We start from the raw sequence: 24,452 nt of genomic DNA, 5'->3' as shown, positions 1-24,452 counted from the left end.
ATGAGAAGATGGATGTGTATCAACATCATGTGTGCATTCTAACTGGATCACCATGCAATTTAAAAGGCAGCCTATTAAAAACTTTTAAAGGAAGGATCTTTTCTCCCCCTCCCCCATACACAACTCATAATTAACCTGTGAGACTCATTGCCACAGGATACTGTTGAGGGCCAAGAGTCTAGCAGGATTCAGAAAAAGATGTTGATAATTAGATGAATAATAGGAACATGCAGTTATTTTAGGCATGATTAAAAATGTATGGGAGATAGAAAATTGTATGCTTTGGGCAACCACTAATTGCCTGGGATTACAAAGAAAATTCTACAGGCAGTTTATTCCAAAATTGTCCATTACGTGGGCTTTCTTGGGATTCTTGCATCTTCTTCTGAAACATCTGGTGCTGGCCACTAGCAGAGATGGGATACGGGCTAGCTGGATATCAGGTCTGAGCACTATGGTAATACCGATGTGTGCCACATTCAGCAGTGTTGCAGGCACAGCCTCCATAGGCGTATCAGCACATTTGGCAACACAATAGGTGTGTTTTCCCCAGCTATATGTGGAATGTTCAGCAGAATGTCAGATGTGTTCTATCTAGAATGGGACGCAAGCTGCGGCAATTTGATCCGGGGCTCTGCTTCAGTCCATCTCAGGCACAGGGGCCAGCCACCAAATTTAGATTAAAAAATTCCAAACAAACCCATACCCCTCATGTTAGTAGGTGCTTGGATATGGGGTTTTGGTTCAGGCTCATTGGTTGTCCAAATCCAGGTATATCTGGAATTGTCAGCAGCTTGAAATGTCTATTCCAAATATACCTAGAACATTTAGCACCAGTCAGAGTGGCTGCTAAATCAAGTCACTGCTAGTGGGGAAAGCCTAATGGTGGGGTGTTTGTGTGGGTTGAGTGGTGGCAGGTCATGTGCATTTGTGGGCGTGTGGTGGCATGGCACGTGTGCCTGTAGGAAAGGGGCATTGTGGGTGTTTTGGCTTTGGAGAAAAAGGTGTATATGCTGCATGGCCAAGTGTAAGGTCCTTTATGGAAGAGTCTATAGACCAGTGGTTCTCAAAGCCAGTCCACTGCTTGTTCAGGGAAAGCCCCTGGCGGGCCGGACTGGTTTGTTTACCTGCCGCGTCCGCAGGTTCGGCCGATCACGGCTCCCACTGCCCGCAGTTCGCCGCTCCAGGCCAATGGGGGCTGCGGGAAGTGGTGCGGGCCAAGGGACGTGCTGGCCACCCTTCCCGCAGCCCCCATTGGGTTGGAGTGGTGAACTGCGGCCAGTGGGAGCCGCAATCGGCCGAACCTGCGGACGCGGCAGGTAGACAAACCAGCCCAGCCTGCCAGGGGCTTTCCCTGAACAGACAGCGGACTGGCTTTGAGAACCACTGTTATAGAGCATAATAGCAAATGAGAACCTTTCTAAAGATCTTTTTCATCTGTCCTATAGGATTTAATTTGTTATAAAATTTTGGGAGGTGGTTCTAAAAGGCCTATAGAAAGAATCTTTCTGTCATATTCCATAGGCTTTTGAGAGTAAATTTTAGACAGCCCTACGACATTTCTATAGGATCTAATTTATATCATCCCTGGTAAATTTCACTGGACTCTTCCAGAAAGTGTGGCATGGCATGTATGTTCTTAGGTGGTTCATGTGTTCCTAGAAGGAGAGGGTGGGTGCGTACGTTGGGTGATTGGTGTAGGGCCATGTGTGTGGTTTGTAAGATGGTGTGGTTGTTGACAGGATGTGTGTGTGTTTGGGGGGGGAGTTGGTAGCAGCATGGTGTCTGTGTTGGTGGGGAGGAGTTGGGGAAGTGGGCGTACATGTGGGGTGGATGTGGAGACAGGTTGTGGTGGTTACAGGGTGTGTGTGTTTGGGGGGATTGGGAGGAGGAGATGTGTTTGTGTTACGGGAACATGGGGAGGTGAGGTGGAAGCAGGTGGTGTGCATTTGTACTGGGTTTCGGTAGCTGGGTACTTGTGGGTGGGGGTGGAGTTGAGGTTGGGAAGAAAGGAGGATGTTTACGCAGAGTGTCTGTATGGTGGCAGCGTGATTGTGGTTCATGGGGGTGAGTGGGTGTAGGGTATGAGTGGGAGAAGTTGGGGAAGTGGGTGTGGGCAGCAGCGGTGCAGGGGGCATCAGATGTTTAATACCAACAATGAAACCTTCCCTTTCTGACTTGTTGCCTAGATCTCCTATCCCCCAAGTGATGAGGAGGACAGTGACGACTCTGAGGGAGAGAACCAGGAGCTTGCTCAGATCGACAGAGGTAAAGGGACAAGGGAATCAAGAAGATAAATCAGGGCTGCCATGGTGGAAGTGCATTTTGCCTTGACCCTCTGCCCTGAAGGAGACCTGCCTTCCAGTTCATATTATCCCTCCTGCACCACAGCCAGTTCTACTGTCCTGCCCGCATCTCCCTAGTGGATGCTTTGCGTATGCTCCCATCTCCATGCACATCCTCCTTAGCTTGACAACCTTTGCTCAGGAAGCCCTATGGGACTGCTGGAATCAGCAGGGGTTGTAAACAGCAGCTCACAAGGGTATCAATAGAAAGGATTCTTTTTAAGCTCCCTGTACATGAACAGGTCCCAGCCAGTGTACAAGTACACAATTGGACTAATTTCAGTTGTTCTGTTCGAGTGGCTTTAAGCCAGTCTTGCACCCACAGATTCTGAGACCATGCATAGACCTTCTCAGTCCCTGGAGTAAGACAAAGCAGCCTTAAAGTCAATGGGACTACTCACATCAATGAAATTGTGCAAGTGTTTGCAGGACCAAGGCCGCAGTTCTGTAAGCTGTTCTCTAAGGGTTTGTCTGCACAGGGACCTACCTACTGCCTCTCGGGGAGGTGGAATAATGACAGCAATGGGAAAACCTCTCCCGTCGGCATTGGTAGTGTCTACACTGAAGTGCACAGTGGCGCAGTTGCAGTGGTGTGGCTGTGTACTGTAGGATTTCAAGTGTAGACAAAGCTCTTAATCCTCCTTTAAAAGGAGTGAAGAAAAAGTGAACTAATTCCTCTTTACTTCTGAATGAGGCTATCCACGTGGCAGGGTGGGGTTCATGCACTTTAACTTTACACCTTTAGTTAATTCAATTGAGAGTCCTTGTGGAGACAAGCCCTAAGTATCATTAACCTCCTGTTAAGGGCAGGGAAACAGTAGCTCAGGGAGGAGAAGGTCTCAGGGCAGGTCAATGGCAGAGCTTAGAACCCAGTCTTCTGTCTTCCAATCCAGAGCCCTATCTACTGGACAATGCTTTCTCTTCATAAGTTTCAGATAACAGACCTAGTTTTTATATAATATCATGTTACTCACAAAAAAGTACGTTAAAAGAACATGATTAATGTTGCCAAGTCTAGCTCTCAGAAGATAGGAAGTGCTAGAAGTAAGATTGCATGTGCTACATTAAATCAGTCCCCTTGGGGGTATGCATTATGAGACAGTTTTTAACTACATGAGCACATACTGTTTTCTTTCCACAGGACCCATTGCTCACTGAGTGCCCAGAATGTACAATGCTCACTGAAGGAGAGCTCTTCAATATTTTGGTTTCTCATCATTGTTGAGTGTTCATTATTTACTGCACACTCTTCAAACCTTGCTGTGAAGACACATGATTCATTTCCTCCTTGGTTTTTCTATGGTGCTCATCACAACAGTATCAGAGTGCTTCACAAAGAGTAATGAATTTATTTTCCCAACACACCTGTGCCCCATTTGAGATACATAATACTTGATTTTTCAGCGAACTTATCATTGGATAGCACTTTCTATGTCCAAAGCACAGCTCCCATTAACTTCAATTGCAGCTGTGATGATCACTCACTTCTGCAGATGAGATCCCAGGTTTTCAGGTCAGGCACCCAGAAGATGAGGAACACACAATTCATGGCCACCTGTGAAAAGTTTGGTTGAAGTGTTTTGCCCAGCACCACGTAAGAACTCTATGGCAAAAGCAGGGATAGAATCCAATTCTCTAGAATGGCATTCAACTGCCTACATCATGAGTTCACTCCTTCTCTTTGCATAATCCCCTGCCTCGGTCACTGCACACCTGATTCTGTTGAAGTGACTGGACCTGCACTCCACATATGAGGCAGGAGTTGTATAGGCCACAGTCTTCCTCTCCTTCGCTACGCAATCATGATTCATCTCCAGAGCATGGTCGATCCTGTGCACTGAATGAGGCAGGGTCCTGTGGAAAAAATAGTGTATGCTCATGTCATTGAGACCATCTCATAAGGCACACACCAAGGGGGCCGACTTAAAGAAACACAGGCAACCTTACTTCTGGTGCTGCTTGACTTTTGCGAGCTTGGCTTTGCAACCCTTCATATGGTTCTTTTAACTTAAGTTGTTTTGGGGGTGCCATTTCATAGGTTTTCTAAAAAGAAACGGAGAAAACAGAAATTCCATCATGTGGCATCAGATTAACACCCACGTGGGTCAGCAGCCGGGCGGAACCTTGAGATCCACCAGTGAGACCACTGCCACATGGGCTAACAAAGTAACGGGTAGCAGCTGTAGCAAGTTGCCGTCCCCTCTGTGGACCAGCGTGAGAGGGGGATGAGACATGTGGCCAGTGGGTTTCATAGATATTTGCTGACAGAAGAGGAATGTGAGACTCAGGAATCTTGGGTTCCATTCCAGGCTCTAGAAAGGATTCCAGACTCTTCTGCCCATTTCCTCCCAAACTTGACCCCTTCTACCCCATACAGTCCTGTCTCTTCCCCGCTCTGGCTCCTTGTCCCACCCCATTCTCCTCACCTAGCCAATCCCTCTCTCCAGTCCCCTGGCTTCTCATCCCCTCCAAGTCTGGCTGTCCAGCAAGTCTTAGTGTCATCCCTCCAGACTGCTTGTCCCGCTCCCTGCACCCCATCTCCTTCCCCACGCTTTTCCTTCTGCCGGCTCCATGTATCAATCTTCTTGCCCAACCATTCCCAGTTTCTTCTCCCAGAAACTCCCAGTCTTCTTGCCCAAATAGTACCAGTCTCCACTTCTCCCAGACTCCTTGTCCTCACTCCTTTCTGCTCCCCAACTCTGAGGTCTGGCTCTTGGCCGCTCTGCATTTGAACAAGCAACATCCATCTCCACACTGTCTGGACCCAGCAGGGGAGTCATTGAGAGCTCTCAGCTCCAGGGCATGGTCCACAGCAGCTGGAAGTGCAGGGGAAGTCTTGCTCAGCCTTCAACTGGAGCAGGCCCAGTGCAATGAAATCTCTGGAGAATTTAGCTGCAAAACTCTAGCAAGCCTCTGCTGAGCTTCTGTGAATTCATTTTTTTGGGGGAGGGAGTGTGCAAATCTGGGTGGATTTTTATGGGGAGGGCAAAAGGCACATGCCTGACATAAAGGGCTCCCCATGCCAAATTTTAACTCCCTGCTGTGCGAGGGCACTAGAGCTTCTCAAAGAAAAGGTCAGCAGAATTTTTTTAACACTGGCAAAACAAATGTGTTTTTCCCTAGCCTTGTTCTTGGAAACCAGTTGACCATTGTGGCTGAAGTTTTCTGGAAACATTCAGCCTGAGGTCGACGCCTGGCATAGAAAATTTTAGCACAAATGGTTAATGTTTGGCAAAGTTATAAGCCACTGAAAACAGGATCTAATAATGAAGTGTTCCGCAACTTTAATAATTGGAGGGGGGTTGGTAGTACATACGTAGCTCAAAAACACCACTTCAGCTGTTAGAATCTCAGGAAAATTCCTTTAAATAACACTACTTTTAAGTCCCATATCATCTCACAGAGTCAGCCACTGGAAGGCAACGTCATCCACTTGTTCACACACACAAAACCAGCACATTATATAGGGACCCAGCTTTTTAATAGATTCAGGTGCTGAAATAACTGGTGTGTCAATACGCTTGCTGTACAGTCTGTGTCCAACTGGTGGTTCTCCGGCTGGGGTCCAGTGAGCCAGCTTAAAGTTGAGCTGATCTGTGGACTTCCAGCCATATGCTAACGAGCAATTGAGGCGATTATTTGGAGGAGCAAGGAGGGGTGATCAGAAGCTAATGGGCCTGATTGTATAGCAGGTGTGATTCAGACCTGTTCTACCACTCACATTTCTCCTCCCTCCCTCAGAGAGAAGACGGAATTGCGCACTGACCCCTCTTGCGACCAATCAGCTCCAGAACCAGGAGAATCAATGCTGTAAGGTCCGGGCCCTTTTCCATGCTAGCCTGGATCGCCACAGCTCAGAAGAGGAATTGGAGCGCATCAACCGAGAGTTTGCCACCGAGAAGCGGAAGTGGTCTCAGGTCAGCAGGCTTTCTTGCTGCGGTGACAGCAACAACACGTCCTCCAGTGACGAGGAAGTGAAGAACTTGTGTGGCATGTCCTTCCGGCCCGTAGTGGAACAAGCCGATGGTCTGCATGCTAGCCCCAGCCCCGTGCTGTTCAGTGCCTCCCCTCCTAAGAGACTCCAGCCCCTGGTGCGGAACCCAGCCTCCAGGCCTCTGATATTCACAAGTGTTGGGGCCGGCTTTGAGCAAGTCATGCCTTGTAAGAGACACCGGCAAGGCTACGGGGACAAAGTCAGCAGACCCAGCCTTGACCTGGAAAAAATGCAGCAGGTAAGTCAGCTTCACACAGGAAAAGTCAGCAATTCACAGGGGAGAGGCAATGCTTGATTTAGTCCTCAATGGAGCACAGGGATCTGGTCTAACAGGCGATTATAACTGAACCCCGCTTGGTAATAGCGACCATAATATAATTACATTTAACATCCTTGTGGGGGCAGGAGGGAAACACCAAAGAACACCACCACAGCAGCATCTAACTTCAGAAAGGGGAACTGCAAAAAAATGAAAAGGCTAGTTACATGGAAATTAAAAGGAACAGTCACAAGAGTGAAATGCCTGCTAGCTTCATGGAAACTTTTAAAAAAACACCATAATAGAAGCTCAAATGAATTGTATACCCCAAATTAAAAAGAGGACCAAAAATGACACCATGGCTAAACAACAGAGTAAAAGAAGCGGTTAGAGGCGAAAAGGCATCCTTTAAAAATTGGAAGTCAAATCCTACTGAGGAAAATAGAAAGGAGCATAAACTTTGGCAAGTCAAGTGTAAACATATAATTAGGCAGGCCAAAAAAGAATTTGAGGCGCAACTAGCAAAAGACTCAAAAACTAAGCAAAAAATTTGTTAAGTACTTCCAGAAGCAGGAAGCTTAACAAACAACCAGTGGGGCCACTGGATGATTAAGATGCAAAAGGAGCACTTAAGGAAGACAAGGCCATTGCGGAGAAGCTAAATAAATTCTTTGCATTGGTCTTCACTGCAGAGGGTGTGAGGGAGATCTCCACACCAGAGCCATCTTTTTAAGTGACAGATCTGAGGAACTGTCCCTGATTAAGGTGTCAGTGGAGAAGATTTTGGAACAAATTGATAAATTAAACAGTAACGTCACCAGGACAAGATGGTGTTCACCCAAGAGTTCCGAAGGAACTCAAATATGAAATTGAAGAAATACTAACTGTGGTATGTAATCTATCACTTAAATCACCTTCTGTACCAGATGACTGGAGGATAGCTAATGTGATGCCAATTTTTAAAAATGGCTCCAGGGGCGATCCTGGCAATTACAGGCTGATAAATCTAACTTCACATGAAGTCAAGCAATGTACAGAGTTACTACCCCTACCTCAGCGGCAACCAGGCCAGTTGCATCATCAGTCCATCCCTCTTCTCCTCTCTAGAATTTTAGATCCGTGGCCAGCTAGGACTTCTTGTTTGAGGTAAAGGCTCCATTAGCTGTATTGACTCTGTGTGACACAGTTGAGCAGTCCTGATTTCCATCCATTAAGAGGGCGGAGGGGACAAAGCCACGCTAGCCAGTTCATTGTGCTATAGAGAGCCAGATTCAAGTCGGTTGACTTCAGTGGAGTTATAGCTACTATTTCCAGGTCTTAGGTTCACCCACAACGCTCAGTTATTCAGAGGCAGGGATTGTTGGTAGCCCAGTCTTGTTTTTAAGTCTCATTGTATGAATAAATGTAGTTCTGTAAATCAGACAATGTTGGATCCCTTTCTAAATGTTTTGGACTCTTGAGCCTACTTTTTCACTGACTCGTATGGGTTTTACTCAGGTGTAACTATTGACTTAAATGGCATTGCTCCTGATTTCACAATGTAGCAGGATCAAGACATATAAATCACTGGATCTTGCACTGACTCTTATTGAGTATAAATAAACTTGGTATTTATGGGCTGGATAGATGTCCTGCTTCTGGAAGGACTGGCTGTTCTGTTTCATGCCTGTTTGATCTGTCTCTTTCACTAGAATATTATTCCAGTGTTGAGTATCTGAACTCTCACTTTATTATTTGCTTTTCTTCCTACACTGATGTAGTGTCAAGTTTTTAAAATCCCACCAGGTGGAAAATGGGTGTCATATGCCTCTGGACATCTGGTGACCCTAGTGGAGTGCAGTAGGTTAAGGACAGAGCCTCTTATTTTAATTCTGAATTTCCTGCCTTCAGGCCTCTAACTCAGACTTTTCCTGCTCTGTTTTTTGCCTTGGTGTACTGAATTTAGCCTTGTTAACAAGGCCCCTTTTCAACTTGTGTGAGGGTCCCTCTAAAAGAAAGATCAAATTTGTTCTGTATCTTTAAAAAAAATACAGAACAAAGGGCCCCTTTTTCCATTGTCTCCAAGACATCATCACCCCTATCACAATAGCTGTCCCTCTCTATCATGGCTGGCATCATGTGCTCCATGAATGCATAATGCCCAGCCTCGTGATTTCAGCACATTACCCCCATCCGCCCACCTCTCTGCCCTGCTCAATGAGCAGTTAATGACAGAACATTCAGAGGGCCCAATTCTGTACTCCTGGTGCACCCAAAACTTCCACTGATGCCTACAGAAGTGTTAGCTGGGCAAGGAGCACAGATAAGGGCCCTGCATAGTTAGAGAAGAAAAAACAGAAGAGCCAGTGCTCAGCTGAGCAAAATGCGTCCGTTTCGGGAGGGGTGTGTGTGTATGGTTGGAGGGACTGGGACCCTTTCTTGGGACCTGACACATGTCTCTAATCTCAGAGTCAGGGGCATGAATTGGTTCTTCCCATGGTCACTGCGCAGCACCATGATTACGAGTGTGCGCTGGCAAAGGGTGAACTTCAAAAGGGTTGGAGGCTCCTTTGATTCAGCTTCCCAAACTGCTGAGGCTTTTCAGAACCCGTGAAGTGGAGCTGGGGAATCTTGCAGAAACAAGCTTCTTCCTGCTGCCAGTGAGGATGGAAGTTCCACTGGACAGGCCTTTTCCACAGTAGTTCCTCTCCGCTCGGATCACAGCATGAGAACTGGAGGAGGAGAGTAGGCCGGAATTATTTTGAACGTGATGTTTTTGTTTTTTTAATGAAATATTTTGCAAGTTGCCGTTTTAGAATTTTTTTGTGACTCTCTTCAAAGAAAATTTGATTGAGAACATTATTGACGCTTTTCATTTTCAGAAACCCCAGGTTTTGGTAAATGAAAAACTTCAATAATGGTTTTGATTTAAAAAAAAAGGGGTGGGGAGGAATAAAATGGGTCAGTCCATCTTGACACCTGCGAAATGGAAACAATTTTGAATTTTTTCACAAATTTATTTTTAAAAATATTGAACATAAGCTAACCAAACACTTGCAGACTTAGAGCTTCATGATCACAGCTCAGAAGGGCTGTCTGGCCTCTAATTTATGCCCTCGTTGGTTGCTACTTATGCCCAGTTCTGCAGGACAGACCCAGGTCCAGGGGAACTCCCTTGTGTTCTGAGGATTGGTCTAAAAGCACCAATGAAGGGTGGCTACTGCCAGAAAAATCCGTATAGAAGTAACATGATTGAGTGGACTGTTGAGGCCATGTCTACACTACAGCGACTCAGTTACGGCACCATACACTTCCTACAGCAATGGAAAGGGATTTTCCATCACTGTAGGAATTCCACCTCCATGAGCGGCAGTACCTACATTGACAGAAGCATTCTTCTATAAGCCTAACAGTGTATACAATGGAGTTTAGGTTGACATAGCTATGGTGCTCAAGGGTATTTATTTTTCATGTGCCTGAGTGCTGTAACTGTCAACCTGACTTTTAAATGTAGACCAGGCCTTAGTTTCCCCCACTCATTTCAGATTCACTTTGCTTCAGCTAAATCAATGATCTTGTGGATTAAGACACTTGGCTGGGACTTTGGAGATCGGATTTCTGTTCCTGCTCTGCCACAGACTTCCTGTTTGACCTTGGGCAAATCATGTAATTTTCCAGTGCCTCAATTCCCCATCCATAAAATGGGAATAACCTAATAACCCTTTCTTTGTCTGACTTGACTCTTTAGATCGCATGCTCTTCAGGGCAGAGACTGTCTCTTTTGATATGATATGCTTGTATAGCACTTGGTGCAATGAAGCCCTGGTCTCTGGATACTGGTGTAGTAATAATGAGTAGTAATAAAAATGGCCAGGAGTTGCAGATGCCACCTGAGCTTTGAACATCAAGCTGTTCCTTCTGCCTTGTTCATTATCTTTACTAATACACATTCAGCCAGCAGAATGTAGCTGATGCTTTTGTTTGATGCAAGGAGGAAAATAAGCTGGCTTGCTTTCCCCTGGCTGTACTGGGTCTGCACGGCCAGCAGTGGGTGCTGGAAGTTGGCAGGTAGGACTCAGACAGGCAGGGAGCAAAGATGTGGGGCTGAGCAAGAAGGAGCCTGTTTGTTTTGGTGGAGTGGGGACTGCATGGTTTAGAGGCAGAGGTGGGATGTTGAGTCCTTCGCTTCTATGTCAAACCCAGTCTAGGTTGAATAGTGACACAAAGTGGATCCAGACAGTTGCTTGGGTCTCTGTGAAATGAGATGGTGAGTCTCAGTCCTGTTCCCAGTGTCCAAAGAAATTGACACAATTGGCCACTCCCTGGCAGTCTCTGAAGAGAGGCCAAGGACTGGCTAGTTAAGCTATCTGGGGCAGGGACTATCTGTTTATTCTGTGTTTATACTATGTGATGGGGCAAGGCCAGATGACTAAAGTAAAGTAACGGGAGACAGATATATTAGCCACAGGCTAAACAAATCCCTGTTACCAGAATAAGCAAATGGCAGCTGCTCCAGGTCAATTAAGGCACCTGGGGGCAATTAAGATCTTTCCAGAAGGCAGGGAGGACAGCTAGGTTGATTGGGACACCTGAAGCCAATCGGGCTGGCTGAAACTAGTTAAAAACTGCTCAGTTAGTCAGGTGGGCACGCGTGTCAGGAGCTGTAGGCGGAAGTTGCACTGTTGGAGAAACTGAGTGGTACAAACCATATCAGGCACAAGGAAGAAGCTTGAGGAAGTAGAGCCTGCTGTGGGGAAGCAGCCCAGGGAATTGTACGCGTCCTGTTTCTAAAAAGTCAGCTACCATAGCTGATACTATTAGGGTCTCTGGGCTGAAGCCCAGAGTGGAGGGTGGGCCCGGGCTCCCCCCTTTGTCCCCCTGATTTACCACTGAGACTGGGAGACAACAGAGACTGTGCAAGGGAGGGTAGCTTCTCCTCACCTCCTTTTCTGGCTTATGATGAAAATGGCTCAGTAGGCTGTGACCCTTGCCTCTAGAGAGACAAGGGCTACGTGGAGGGTCACAGTGAGCCTCTGAGGCCAGCGAAATCTGCCAGGAAACACAGTACCCACGGAGACAAGGACAGAGCTTTGTCACAACAATGTCTAGCACAACAGGGTCCTGGGCCCTGATGGGGGGAGCTCCGAGATGCTACAAGAATACAAATAATGGACTTTGAGTCTGAATTCCCCTCTCTCCTCTGGAGGTATGGTGCCCCTGGTTCAGGACTGATACACATTTATGAAGTATAGTGTATGGGGGAAGCTTGCCCTGCTGCTTCTCACACCTTACCGGTCCTGTAGATAACCAGAGGACTCTGGCCTGGCCTCTCAGTCTAACCTAAACAGGTGGAGTTTTAAAAGAAAATCATTATGGGCAGGTGTCTGGCTATCACTTCCCAGCATTACATCACAGCGTGATGGTGCCGCATAGTGCCATAGCAACGAGCTTGGACAAGTGGCAGCCCCATTCCCTGCCATGCCTGGCTGCCACACAGTCTCTGCCTTTTGGAGCTGGCATGATGCGGTCAATAAACTTTCTTTGCTACTGCAAAGGATTAAAAAAATTTAGCCCAGAAGATCTTTTTCCATTCTTTCTTTTAATGGGGCTGAAATGCCCCGGCATACGCAGGCACACACAGCTCCAGTGAATAGCTGGTCCAGCTGCCATTTGATCATTGTCTTTGGGCAGCGTCCATGCCAGCTGCATGCATTTCAATGAGGGTTGTACATGTCCCTGAAAGGCTGGGGCTGCTGTTGGCCTGTGGGGTTGGGTGCGGTGTTTATTTGGAACTCCCAAACTCTGGGCAAGTCAGTGCACCTCAGTGCCTCAGTTTCTTCATATATCAAAGGGGATAATATCTAACTCCCAGAGGGTGATTTGGGGTGTAATTCATTCCTATTTGTAAAGTGCATTCCAATCCTCAGATGCAAGGGGCTATAGAAGAGGAAAACTTATCCGGTGTTTTCATTTGGAGCGTATCCTAAGGGAGAAATGGAGCTCCCCCTGTTGACTTTGTATCCTCTCTGGCGGGCGGACAAACCTTCAGTGTGTGAGCAAACCAAGCTGGGAGGAGGGCCTAGTGATATCATACCAAATGTGAAGGATCTGAGAAACTTCTGCTCCACTGACTACTCAAGGCAATCCTCTCCTCTGGACTTATCCACAAAATCCACCCTTTAGCTCCTTTGCTCCAGCTTCTGTATGGCTGCAGGTCACATTGCCATTCCTTTCTCCTGCTGACGAATACTGGCATTTCAGGTGGAATGAACCTGCCATGTGGGGCAGCATTGAAAGCTCACTTGGCCCTCATAACGGTCATATGAAGGAGCAGAGAAAGAGTGGGAAGCGTGTGCGTATGTATGCATGTGTCTGCCCCAGTGTGATGGGAATTCAGCACCCATTTAGCTCTGGTTGCTGAGCTGTAAACATGCAGCTGACTTCACTGCATTAAGTAAAAGGGGACTGCGGGATGGTGGTGATTTACAAATCCCCATGGCGGCTGGGGCTTGCCCTTGTCTGGTAAATGGAGACCGGAAAAGCAGCCTCTGGACAGAGAAGGCTCTAGAGGTCACCAGTCTGAATCAAGCCCAGGTTGTTAATGACTGAAAATTATTACCGTCTGCTGCAGAGGCCCTGCGAGCCCATTGGGGGCCCTAAGCAGGAGTATTTTTGTGCCTCTCCAACACATACTAAATAGTGAATGGGGGCCCCTTTGAGCTGCTCGGGATCCGGCCTAGACTATTGCTTAGAATGCTTATCTGCTGGCTCTTTTGAGCCCTTCGTCGCCTGCTTGATGGATCCTGCAAAACAGCTGCCACAGTTGGTGCTAACTTGCCACTACCTATTTTGCTCTTCTTTTGTGGTTAAGTGGCGGACTTCAGTCTCCAGGGCCATACATCATGAAATTTCCTGGCCTGAGTTTTGCAGGTGCTCAGACCAGATGAGCCCAGTGGTCCCTTCTGGGCTTAAAAATCTATGAATCTAGCCCCAACAGCTTCTATTGGTTTCAGTGGAAGTTGTGATCATTCAGCAGCTCTGAAAATCAAGCTGTTGACTGGGTGGCGTAATGATAGGCACTGAAGTTTGAAAATGTGGGCCTTAGCTGCTGTTGTGTCTAAGTGCTGCTCTGCTTCCTAGTTGGAGCCATATCATGAAAAACCACGACAGCAGCAGCCTGATCCCCAGGGCACCATCAGTGTCCTGATTCCTGCTTTTCATAACCCTCTGGCCTCTGCAATTATGGAATCCTGGATTCCCCGCCAAATTGCATCTTGCAATTCCGCCTTATCACAATGGGGGAGTCTCCTGCCGCTCTGTGCTCCTTCCCCCAGCCAACATTCTGGGATGATATGCCAGGCACAATGAGGGGTTCAGAGCATTATGGGGGGGTGGGCGGGGGGCTTGACTGCTGTGAGGCAATCCTAGGACTGTAGCAGTTTCGGACTGAAAAGATTTTATTAGCTCATCTGATCCGTCAAGCCCACAAAGATCTATAGCCCTGCAGCAGAGAAGGGATCAGACATTACCACACTCGCTGCCCATGAGGAATGGCAGATCATTCCCATTCTCTCTCCCGCCCCCTGTCTCTGTTTCCCTGGAGGAGGCAGGGAGATAGCGGCTGTTCTGTCCTCTTGGTCCAGTGTTTACTGGAGAGAATCTCTGGCTCTGTGCCGTCGGAGCTAACGTCTGGTTTGCTGATTAAGACATTTATAGAGTCCGTGTAGGCAGAGAGCAGGGGAGGGAGGGAGGGGTGCCATCTGAGAACACCCAGGTGCTGGGAAATAGAGAGAGGCTCAAGGGGGAGGGTGTGGGCACCCCCACCCTGCCTCTGAGGAGGTGATTATAATTCTGCCAGCCAGCAGCTATCTCTCTCTCTTCCATTGTGCCCTGTGAGTGCGCTGTGGATGGTTATCATCATGGAATGCCTGGCAGATGTTTTCTGTGCAAACACACATGACAGTGGAAGCTCTTGTACGCTGGCACGGCTGGTTGAATTGAAGTAGGAGGAGAGCTGCTTCTCAGCTAGAGATCAGCCACTGTTCTGCAGGAGCTGCAGCTCGCTTTGATCAGCAAAGCTGCCTCTGAGCATGGGTCACCACGAATCCTTTGGTGCGTCTCCACCTCAGTGACTCACCGTTCATAACTTCTCCTGCAGCTCTGATTGGCAGTTGCCTCCTGCTGTTCCAGTCGTGGGCTCCCTGCACGCAGCTCTCTGGGTGCACATCAATAATCCTGATTTGTGAGCACCCCTCTGCTCTTCCAGTTCCTGCCCCCCGGTCTGCTCTGCTATTGCCCCTCAGTGCTGACTTGGAGCAGCTGCTGCTGCTCCATTTCTAGGTCTCCTTATAGCTGTGCTGCTAATGAACCCAGTTCCCACCTTCTAGCATCTCCTGTTATTCCAGCCACAACTCTACCAGGGCACTTCAGTCCTGATGTGGAATACATTTGCTATTCCATTCCTAGGCCCACACATCTCTGCTACTGTCCCTCAGTGCCTTCCTTCTGGTTTAGGTCTTGGCCTATCCTGAGCCAGTTAAGAGTTGCCTTTGTCATACACGCAATGGAAGCAGGCTGAAAGAGGATGGATGGGTGAGTCTCTGCATGGGTGCCTCTGTCAGGAAAAGACAGCTGTGCCTCCATCTTGTTCTCCCTAAGGGACCAGCAACACAGCATCGCCTCCTCTGTGCTCTCTGTCCCTGTGAGCTTGTGCAACTGAGAAACCTGCACGGTGGATATAGCTGATCTGAGCGTCATGCTATCATACCACCACGCTTGCTGTTATCAGCTAGCAGCAGCAAACTCACGTCTGTTCCTTCTGGGAGCATCTGGAGCCTGTTGCCCTGATGAGCTCCTGCTTTGGTTCCTGACTGAAGGCAGGATTGGGCGTCTCCTGAGGGAGCAGGAGTCAGTCTCCTGAGATCTAGTGGTCACCTACCAAGCGGGAGGTTACACTTGGATTAATAGTCCCAGTCGCTCCTTCCCCAAGACAGCAGAGAATGGGAAACAGTAATGCATTCAGCCCTCATGGAGAAAGGCAGTGACCCAACAGCAACCCCTTCCGGCTACGTAATGGCGGCATCAGCAAGTCCCCAAGAGAGTCTTGTTCAGTCCTCACGATGCTTGTGGCTGCATTGCAGGGCATTGAGAAGGGAAGGAAATCGGATGTGCATGGGCTGGGGGAGAATGAGTTGAAGGGTATAGAGACCCAGAGGAGCCCACTGAGGAGCAAGAGAGGAAGCCATCTGGGGTGTATCGGGATCTTCAAAGAGACAGTAATAGCACCTGGCATCAGGGACACTAAACTGTAAGCCTGAAGTTGAAGTTACTGGCTTTTAATTGGGGTTGGCAGGCTGGCTGGAAACCTTTTCAGCCCTGCTGTCTGGTGCTCTGGCTGCAGGCCAGAGGGAAAGGAGGTCAGATGGGCACATTGGCATGGATACTTCAGAGATGATCCAGCACAGGGCAATGTCTGGAGTGTTTCCAGTATCTATGATTGGGCTGGAGCTGAAATATATATGTGCCTCTAAGGACCAAATCCATGAGATGGGGTGGTCTAGCCCAAGTTACTGGTGAGAGGTGGCCTGGCCTGGCTGGTGAATGGCATGTGACTTTGCCCCCGAGCAAAAAGACAGGCCGCTCACTAAGAGGCTGTTGGGGAATCTGCATGGGGGAGGAGCGTGCTGGGGTCTGAACCTTAAGTGTCTTTGTCACTCAGTCATATCGTTGCATATGGCAGGGCTTGGCAAAGCCTGACTCATCCTCCTCATCCTCCGCTGGGTGCTTGTCTGCCAGTGTCTGGAATTGTCCGTGTTGGACTGGCAGGCCGTGTACAGGCCAGACAGGTTCTTGAGGGTGGGGTTGTAAGTCGAGGGCTGTCCTAACACAAAAGTGACTTGATGAGGAACGAGCAACTTTCACTGCGTGGACGCAAGGCTGGATCCTTAGGAGCAGCGGTCCACTGGGATTTCCCTCCTACTTCTCTTTCAGATAGCTGGGTGCTTCCTTTCTGCAGAGGGTTTCCCAAAGGCGTTCTTTCAACCCAGCCCAGGAGGACAATGCCAGCTTTCTTCCTGGCTTTGGACTTGCCCCAACTGGCTCTGAGGGCTCTGGCGGATTAAAAAGTTTTGCTGGAACCTGTTTGTACTTTCCTGCAGGACAAGTTAGTAGATGCTGCTTGGGAATGTACAGATGGGGTCTGACCTGTGCACTATAGGTCTTGGATAGAGAGAGGGGAGGGTTGGGTTATCCCACCGACATTCTCCTTGGCATATCAAGGCTAGGAAGACAGCTAGGATTCTGAATGGACTGTTTGTCTCCTGGGCCAAACCCACCCTGGTGTGGGTGCTTCATTGTGATTCAAATACCGCACGTTTTCTGCACACTCCTTACTGCACTGTGAGAGTGGGAGAGGGCAGGCAGCTCCTCCATATGCTGTTGCTACCCATGTTGTTTTTGTTCTGTGGGTGAATCAATTTCAGTTTCCAGGCCTGGAAAGCCACACCTTTTGCTAGCATTGAAAGCCCGAGCCCCAAATGGAATCCCCAGGGGAAAGCATTTGATGGCTGAGGACCAGGAGGTGTTTGGGCAATGGAAGGCACGTGGCTGTTGGAATATGCTCAGCTATTCTCCACATAGTTCGGCTAATCCAATATTAGTGTCAGTGATATGTTGCACTTTGGCTTGCATCTGAGGGTTTCAAAGCACTTTACGCTCATTAATTAAACCTCACAACACCCCTGTGTGTTAGTGTGTATCTCCATTATATAGATGGGAAAATTGAAGCAGAGAGGTTACGGGCCAGATTTTCAAGAGACCAGGTCCTGTTTAGGCACCTAATTCAGTGGCCAGACTTTTGAGAGGGGAGTAGTGGGAGCTGGCCGCTGAGCGCTCTTGGCTGTAAGTGACTTGCCCAAAGTTATACAGAGTTGGTGGCAGATGTGGGAGCAGAACCCCAAAAGACGTATCTTTGCTCTAGTCATTATACCCCCTCCCTCCAATAGCATCCTCCTGCACTTAACTGACAGCACCAAGCATTGCTGCAATGAGACATGACAGAGATGTGTCTGGATCATGTAATCTCCCCATGGAGAGATCCTGGGTGCAAGAAGAGCAGGGAAGCGAGGAAGAGACTGCGGCTTGGATATGGAAGCGGTAGAAACAGGATGGTCTCATGATGATATGGGATTAGCAAGTAATGCCAGGCTTTTGCACTCCCCTTGTGCCACAACAGAATTAGAGAGACTTATTACAGAGCTTTCCTGTGCCAAGTTTGAGAGTCTCTGTTGTTCCAGTTCGATGGGCAGGACTGGGTGTGCCATCGGTCCTGTAACTAGTGTTAATACTCTAGGAAATAATCTTTTGGAAAAGCTTTGGCTTGGGAGTCTGTGCAGCCCAGCTGTTACTAGCACAGCTGTCCTAGCGTGGGCTGAGTTCCTAACTTATTTTCCGCCTTAACTCTGAGTAGTCCATCTCTTGTTGGTTCAAAGGAGACTTTTAAAGTTACAAAACTGCACCTTTGTGGGCCTATCTTGCCTTTCTGGCACCCATTGAAATCAGTGGGTGTTTTGCATTCAGGACTGGGACCTTTGTGTTTGAACCCCTAGGCTGAGATTTTTAAAGCCTTCAATGTTGGTCTAACTCTGCTCCCCCTGGAGTTAGGCTAATGCTGAGTGCCTTTGAAAAATCTCACCCGGCTCTATTCCCATACACATAGCTTTTTGGTGAGCTGCAGTTAATGTGGAGAAAGGTCAAGGGTTTAAAGGAAAACCCCTGGAAAGCAAAGTGTAGTTTTAAAGTCACGCATCGAGAAAATGTAGAATTTCTGCTGGCTAAAGGGAAGTGAAAAAATAAAAATTGGAGAGTAGAGCTGGGAGATCTCCCCTCCATACCCTTCATGCCTATTTCTTATACAAGTGGTCTCACATAGGAATGAGCTTGCTAAGCTTGGAGTTCTCCTAAGGGTTGTAGGAATCCTGTAGCCTGTGTTGTAAAATCTATGGCCATGCCTACGCCAGGAAAAAAGGTGTGTTTTTTACAACGAGATAGTTAACATTGTAAAATCCTAGTGTAGCCAGGTCAACCTGTAGTTTTACCTCTGTGTAGCTGGTTAAGGTGAACCCTAGTTGCCCAGGTACATCAAGGTAACACTACAGCTTGCCCTGCCTATATTAGGATTTTATAACACGTTAGCTATTTTGTTGTAAAAACACACACTTTTCTTAGTGCAGATATCACTTTGGCTACTCCTGCAGAGTTTGCAAGCTCTGTAGGGTAGAAATCCCCTTGTACGTTCGCCAGATGCTCTTGCAGGCTTTGGCTTAACGGTGCATGGGGCAAATGTAGTATTCAGGAAGCATCTGGCAGGTTGGTAGATAATTTCTGAAGCTCATATAACTGGGCCTGCACTGTGGAAATGTGGAAATGTCTACAAAGTGAGAACACCTCTGATTTTGCCTCCTCCCCGCCCCGTTTCATTTCAAATACCTTGTCCAATTTTCCTGGATGGATAAATTCTGTGCTGCTGTAAGTTCACGCTTGTGACATTGCAGGCAGGGTGGTGTGGTGAAGCTGTTGGAGATCAGAGAGTATAATGAGGTTTATAATGGAAGGCTTGTTTCAGCCTTTACCTCTGAGGAGTCTAGTGTCACTCTGTACCGGAGAAAGAGAAGAGACGCATGCACACCGATACAGAGAGAAAGAACACACTCTGCCTAGCTAGGTGAGAAGACTATAAGTTCAGCGTATCTTAATGCAAACCTCCAAAGCAAAGCTGGAGTGCTTTGGTCAGTACTCACTGCCTGACATGTCGCTGTGATATCATGATGGGTGCTATTTGGTTGTCGTTTATTTATAACACAAAGACACCATGTGCAAAGTGTTTTTAAAACATTCTTTCAGTTTAATCAGGGTTCTCATCATTCCCTAAATCACACCTTTACCCCTCTTGTCTCTTTTTGAAATGCTTTTTGGAGTGAGTCTAATTGTCAAGGATGGAATTGGTGCCACGTGGAAAATGCTTTCAGGGCTTTTGAAAAATACATTGTGCACTGATCAAGATAGTGATAGTACAGGATCCTCTTAAATATGCCTGTGTCTTCTCTGCAATTTTGATCATCACCATAATGTTTTTTCTGTAATATCTAACTGAGTCATCCTGCATGGTGTGCTTGAAAGGCATTTTATGTTGCCATAATCCTTCTCTTCTGCTCGCTACATTTTGCAAGCTCTCCAACTACAGGCAGATGCTCTGAATATTCTACAGGGAGACCTCAGAGATGGGTGAAACCATAAACCACAAGAGGTTGAAAAATATCAGGTTATTTTCCTCTCAGTGCGGCTGCTGGGTATGTGGTGGGGCTGTTGGGTGAGATAGAAAGCGGCTGGAGTTAGCAATTTTGAAACTTGCATACATTGCTCGTTCTGCAGTACAGAACTCTCCACTAAATTCAGCCACTGGTTTCTTTTGCCCTCCAAACTTCTGGATCCAAATCATGTGTATTAAAAGACATAGGCATGTGTGGCACGAGTTTATATATATATATACATAAGCTCATGCCTTTTTTTATCCTAATGTCGTTAGGCATAAGGGCCAAACACAACTTGTGAAGTTCAGATTTGCATCTGTACTCTGACTGTTGCTATTATGGACTGAATCAAAATCTTGGCTCCAAATGCATCACTAAGGCAGCAGCTTGTTTCAGTCAAGGTGCTAGGAATGAATTTGCTTGAAAGAAGGCACGGACATACACTAAGATCACGAATGCAGAGGAGGCAGAAGTAGTTTCAAGAGAGGTCTGATGAAGTCCAAATGGATCTCTCTTGCCATAAGAAATTTAAAATGGTGTGACGTGTGGCGGCTGATGTGTGCTAACAGCCAGGGGCAAGGATAATTGCTGAAGCTCAGTCCTGTATGGGTTGAAGTGTGTATGTGGGTACGGGGAACAGTGCTGCCTATTGAATTGCCCACTCCACTTCCTGCAGTATCTAGCTCCTGTTGGCCTGATTCTCCGCCACCGTGCACCACCTGCAGTGATTTAGAACGGAGCAAAGTGGATGTAAAATGCTACCCGATCCAAACAGTGCTTGGAGACTACAGTGATGAGGGCCATATACATGCAATGCATTGAAAGACAGACAAAGCGCTAAGGCGGTGGAATAGCAAGTCCGACGTGTTCCGTAGTGATTACTCAGCCAGGTGCATGGTCTAGCCCTTTAGCACGTGAGATCAAACTCCATCACAGCCCAACGTGCTATTGCCACAGATGGGCCCTAAGCCTTGCCAGCTAGTGAAACTATCTTGATATGAAGCAGGTGCAGACAGGGTTCCGTTGCATTCAGGCCTCATGCAAGTCTTAGGAAGCCGAGCAACTGCTGGGGAGACTGTTCTGCAAGCACAGCGGTTAATTACGTGTCGTATAAATGGATTAGCTCACTGGAGAGTGAGATCCTTTTATCCTATTAGCCAGCCAGCAACTCCAGTGTGTTCCCCTGTGTCGTTATTATGTACATGGTGTTCAGAAGGGAACACGGGGGCAAGTGAATGGTGGAGAGCAAATGGGTTAGTCCAGCATTTCCCTCTGTCATTTATTATTTTATTTATTATTCTAGTCGTCGTCTTGTATTATTCTCATCCCCTGGTAGCTCATAATGCTATGAGAAGTAGTCCCTTCAGTCTGTTAATCATCCTGGCCTGTAATTTCCAATATTGTACTTATTTATGCAAAACTGTGCTCATTTGCATACACAAATGAAGTTAATCCTTCATAAAAAAGCCCAGGCATGTGAAGGTGAAAGGCTTTCTAAGACATTGATGGGCTGTCGTGACGTGGGTGCGTGTATATTGGGAGGGAGGGATGGCGCTTAGAGAGATCAAGCAAACCCCAGGGTCTCAGCAGCGACCTGTGTGTCTGTTTTATGCAGCCTTGTTTTGGCTTTGCAGAGCCCTTGATGCAGTCAAAATAATGAGCTTTTGCCTCTTCAAAGCTGCTCCACCACGCAGGCATTTAAATCTTAGGTGAAGATCAGATTTTGTGGGGGGGTTTGTTGACCCCCCCCATAAATGGCTGTCTCCCATCAAGGAATTCCCTCTTGACATGATTGCCAGGATGTCTCAGTGTCTTCCCATTAACATCATTTTTTGTCCTGGGCTGGACATTGGATGGTTATTTGAAGCCAGTTCCGTGTACACATCTGACTTTGGAAGCGCCACTCCTCGCTTAACTGCTCACCACCCTGCCATGAGATGGAGTTGGAGTTTGTGGAGTTTTCTATATACACAAATACATAAATTCATAACCATGGTCTGTATACATGTCTTGTGATGACCATTGAGTTCAGAATATTATAAGCTTTCATAAAATACCCTACTTGATATATATTATAATACAGTATGCAATCAGATGGTTTAACGACTTATTTTGGGGGTTTAAACCTTCTGTTTTCCCCGGGGGTTCCTTCAATTTTGATTTTTCATGAGTGCCTCACAATTTTTAATGTATTTCTCCTTCCAGCACTCCTGTGATGTAGGAAAGTGCTATTATCCCCAAGTTTCAGATGGAGTATTGCGGCACAGAGAGAGTAAATGACTTGCCCAAGGTCACACAGGAAGTCTGCAGTGGAGCAGGGAATTGCACATGGGTTTCTGGAGTCCTAGGTTAGCACCCTAAGGCCCAGTACTAGTCTGATTTATAATCACTAGGGTCCTCCAGCCACTAGAGGGCTACATATACAGAAAGGCATCAGCAGGTCTGACTTTCCATTCAGCAGAGGGCAGTGTTACATATATACATGAAGAAGTGCATTGCAAAGGCTCCTCAAGTTCTGGAGGGGAATGTTTGATTTGAAGCAATTGAAGGGATTTTATTTTGGGCACCAAAAGATTACGTTTAGCAGCGCTGTTGAGGCTGAGGGAATCAGCTTTCCCGTCATAATACTCAGGGCCACAGATCTCCTTGATCAGCAGGCATTTACTGGGGAAGAGAGCAGCAAACTACTAACAATACGAGTTGGTTTCCACCTTTTGTTGATTCCCCAAGGACCACTCCCTTTTTAGAAACATTTATGCAGTATAGGGACATCTAATGCCTGAATAGCATAACTGCAAAGACATAGCATTACATCCCTGAGCCTCTTGTGCTCCACATAATGCAGTCACCGAACCTGCATTGCCTAAAAGCTGATTGCTTTTCTGGCAAGGGCTTAGTCTCAAGTGCAGATGATAGTGTCCCCTCCTAGTGGCCCCAGCCTGTATTGGTTCTAAGTCCCCGTGTTATTTGCAGGTTGGCACTCATATCGTAAAAGAATAAATGGACATAAATCAGATGTCAAGAATTATAACATTCATAAACCAGTCGGAGAACACTTCAATCTCTCTGGTCACGCAATTACGGACATGAAGGTCGCTATCTTAAAACAAAAAAACTTCAAATCCAGACTCCAGCGAGAAACTGCTGAATTGGAATTCATTTGCAAATTGGATACTATTAATTTAGGCTTAAATAGAGACTGGGAGTGGCTAAGTCATTATGCAAGGTAGCGTATTTCCCCTTGTTTTTTCCTAAACCCCCCTTCCCCCCCAGACGTTCTGGTTAAACTTGGATTTATGCTGGAAATGGCCCACCTTGATTATCATACACATTGTAAGGAGAGTGGTCAGTTTGGATGAGCTATTACCAGCAGGAGAGTGAGTTTGTGTGTGTGGGGGGGTGAGAAAACCTGGATTTGTGCTGGAAATGGCCCACCTTGATTATCATGCACATTGTAGGGAGAGTGGTCACTTTGGATGAACTATTACCAGCAGGAGAGTGAGTTTGTGTGTGTATGGGGGTGGGGGGTCAGAAAACCTGGATTTGTGCTGGAAATGGCCCACCTTGATTATCATACACATTGTAAAGAGAGTGGTCACTTTGGATGGGCTATTACCAGCAGGAGAGTGAGTTTGTGGGGGCGGGACGGGGGACGGAGGGTGAGAAAACCTGGATTTGTGCTGGAAATGGCCCAACTTGATTATCATACACATTGTAAGGAGAGTGATCACTTTAGATAAGCTATTACCAGCAGGAGAGTGGGGTGGGAGGAGGTATTGTTTCATGGTCTCTGTGTATCTAATGTCTTCTGCAGTTTCCACAGTATGCATCCGATGAAGTGAGCTGTAGCTCACGAAAGCTTATGCTCAAATAAATTGGTTAGTCTCTAAGGTGCCACAAGTACTCCTTTTCTTTTTGCGAATACAGACTAACACGGCTGTTACTCTGAAACCACTCATATCTGATTAACTTAGAAATCCCAGTATTCCCAGTACAACTGCTAGGCATTTGTGTAGAGTGGTGTGTGCGTCTTTGCTTCCTTCTCCTGGAGAAAACCTGCTCAGCTGTATGTAATTATGTTGCCCATGAAGCCTAAATAAGCCCCTCCTTTAGCTTAAGTTGTAAGTGACCTTTATTTTGGGAGCAGAAGTTTCTGAATCCTGTCCCTCCTGATGTCCAGCTAAAAGATAACTGTTGACAAGGAAGTCTGCGTCTTGCAGTGATTTCTTTCCCGTCCAGGGACTACAGCGGAGGTTCCCCAGCTTGAGAAGTCCCCGTTGCTGTTGAAGGAACAATCCTGCATATACACCTTAATTTACTCTACTGTCTGATTTGTGTTAACAATTTAACCCCTTCACAGCGCTCAGGGCCATCATTCAAACAACTAACAAGAAAACCTTGGATGGGCACATGTTGGGCCTTGTGGATGAGAGGTACCCAAGAATTTCCTCTTCTCTTTGGTGGTGCTACAGCACTTGAAAGGGAGCAAGAAAGTGGTGCAGGAGATGTCTCCATTTGTGTAACAGCTCTGCCAATGGCAAACATTGCTGGCAGGATTGCAGCTCACA

General features: G+C 47.1%; 1 protein-coding gene across 2 annotated transcripts in view; it reads left to right on the top strand.

Moving 5' to 3' along the window:
* LOC140909402 (uncharacterized) overlaps nucleotides 1-24,452 on the top strand; it is a 75,951-nt gene that overhangs the window by 19,998 nt on the left and 31,501 nt on the right. For both annotated transcript variants that reach the window (XM_073338592.1, XM_073338591.1), the window contains exons 2-3: nucleotides 2,190-2,268; nucleotides 6,087-6,577. In XM_073338592.1, coding sequence (XP_073194693.1) covers nucleotides 2,190-2,268; nucleotides 6,087-6,577 — 570 coding nt within the window. The remainder of the gene's footprint in view (nucleotides 1-2,189; nucleotides 2,269-6,086; nucleotides 6,578-24,452) is intronic.

This window comes from Lepidochelys kempii, chromosome 3, assembly GCF_965140265.1.
Source record: "Lepidochelys kempii isolate rLepKem1 chromosome 3, rLepKem1.hap2, whole genome shotgun sequence".
NCBI classification, from domain to species: domain Eukaryota; kingdom Metazoa; phylum Chordata; order Testudines; family Cheloniidae; genus Lepidochelys; species Lepidochelys kempii.
This window is presented reverse-complemented; position numbering and strand designations above follow the sequence as displayed.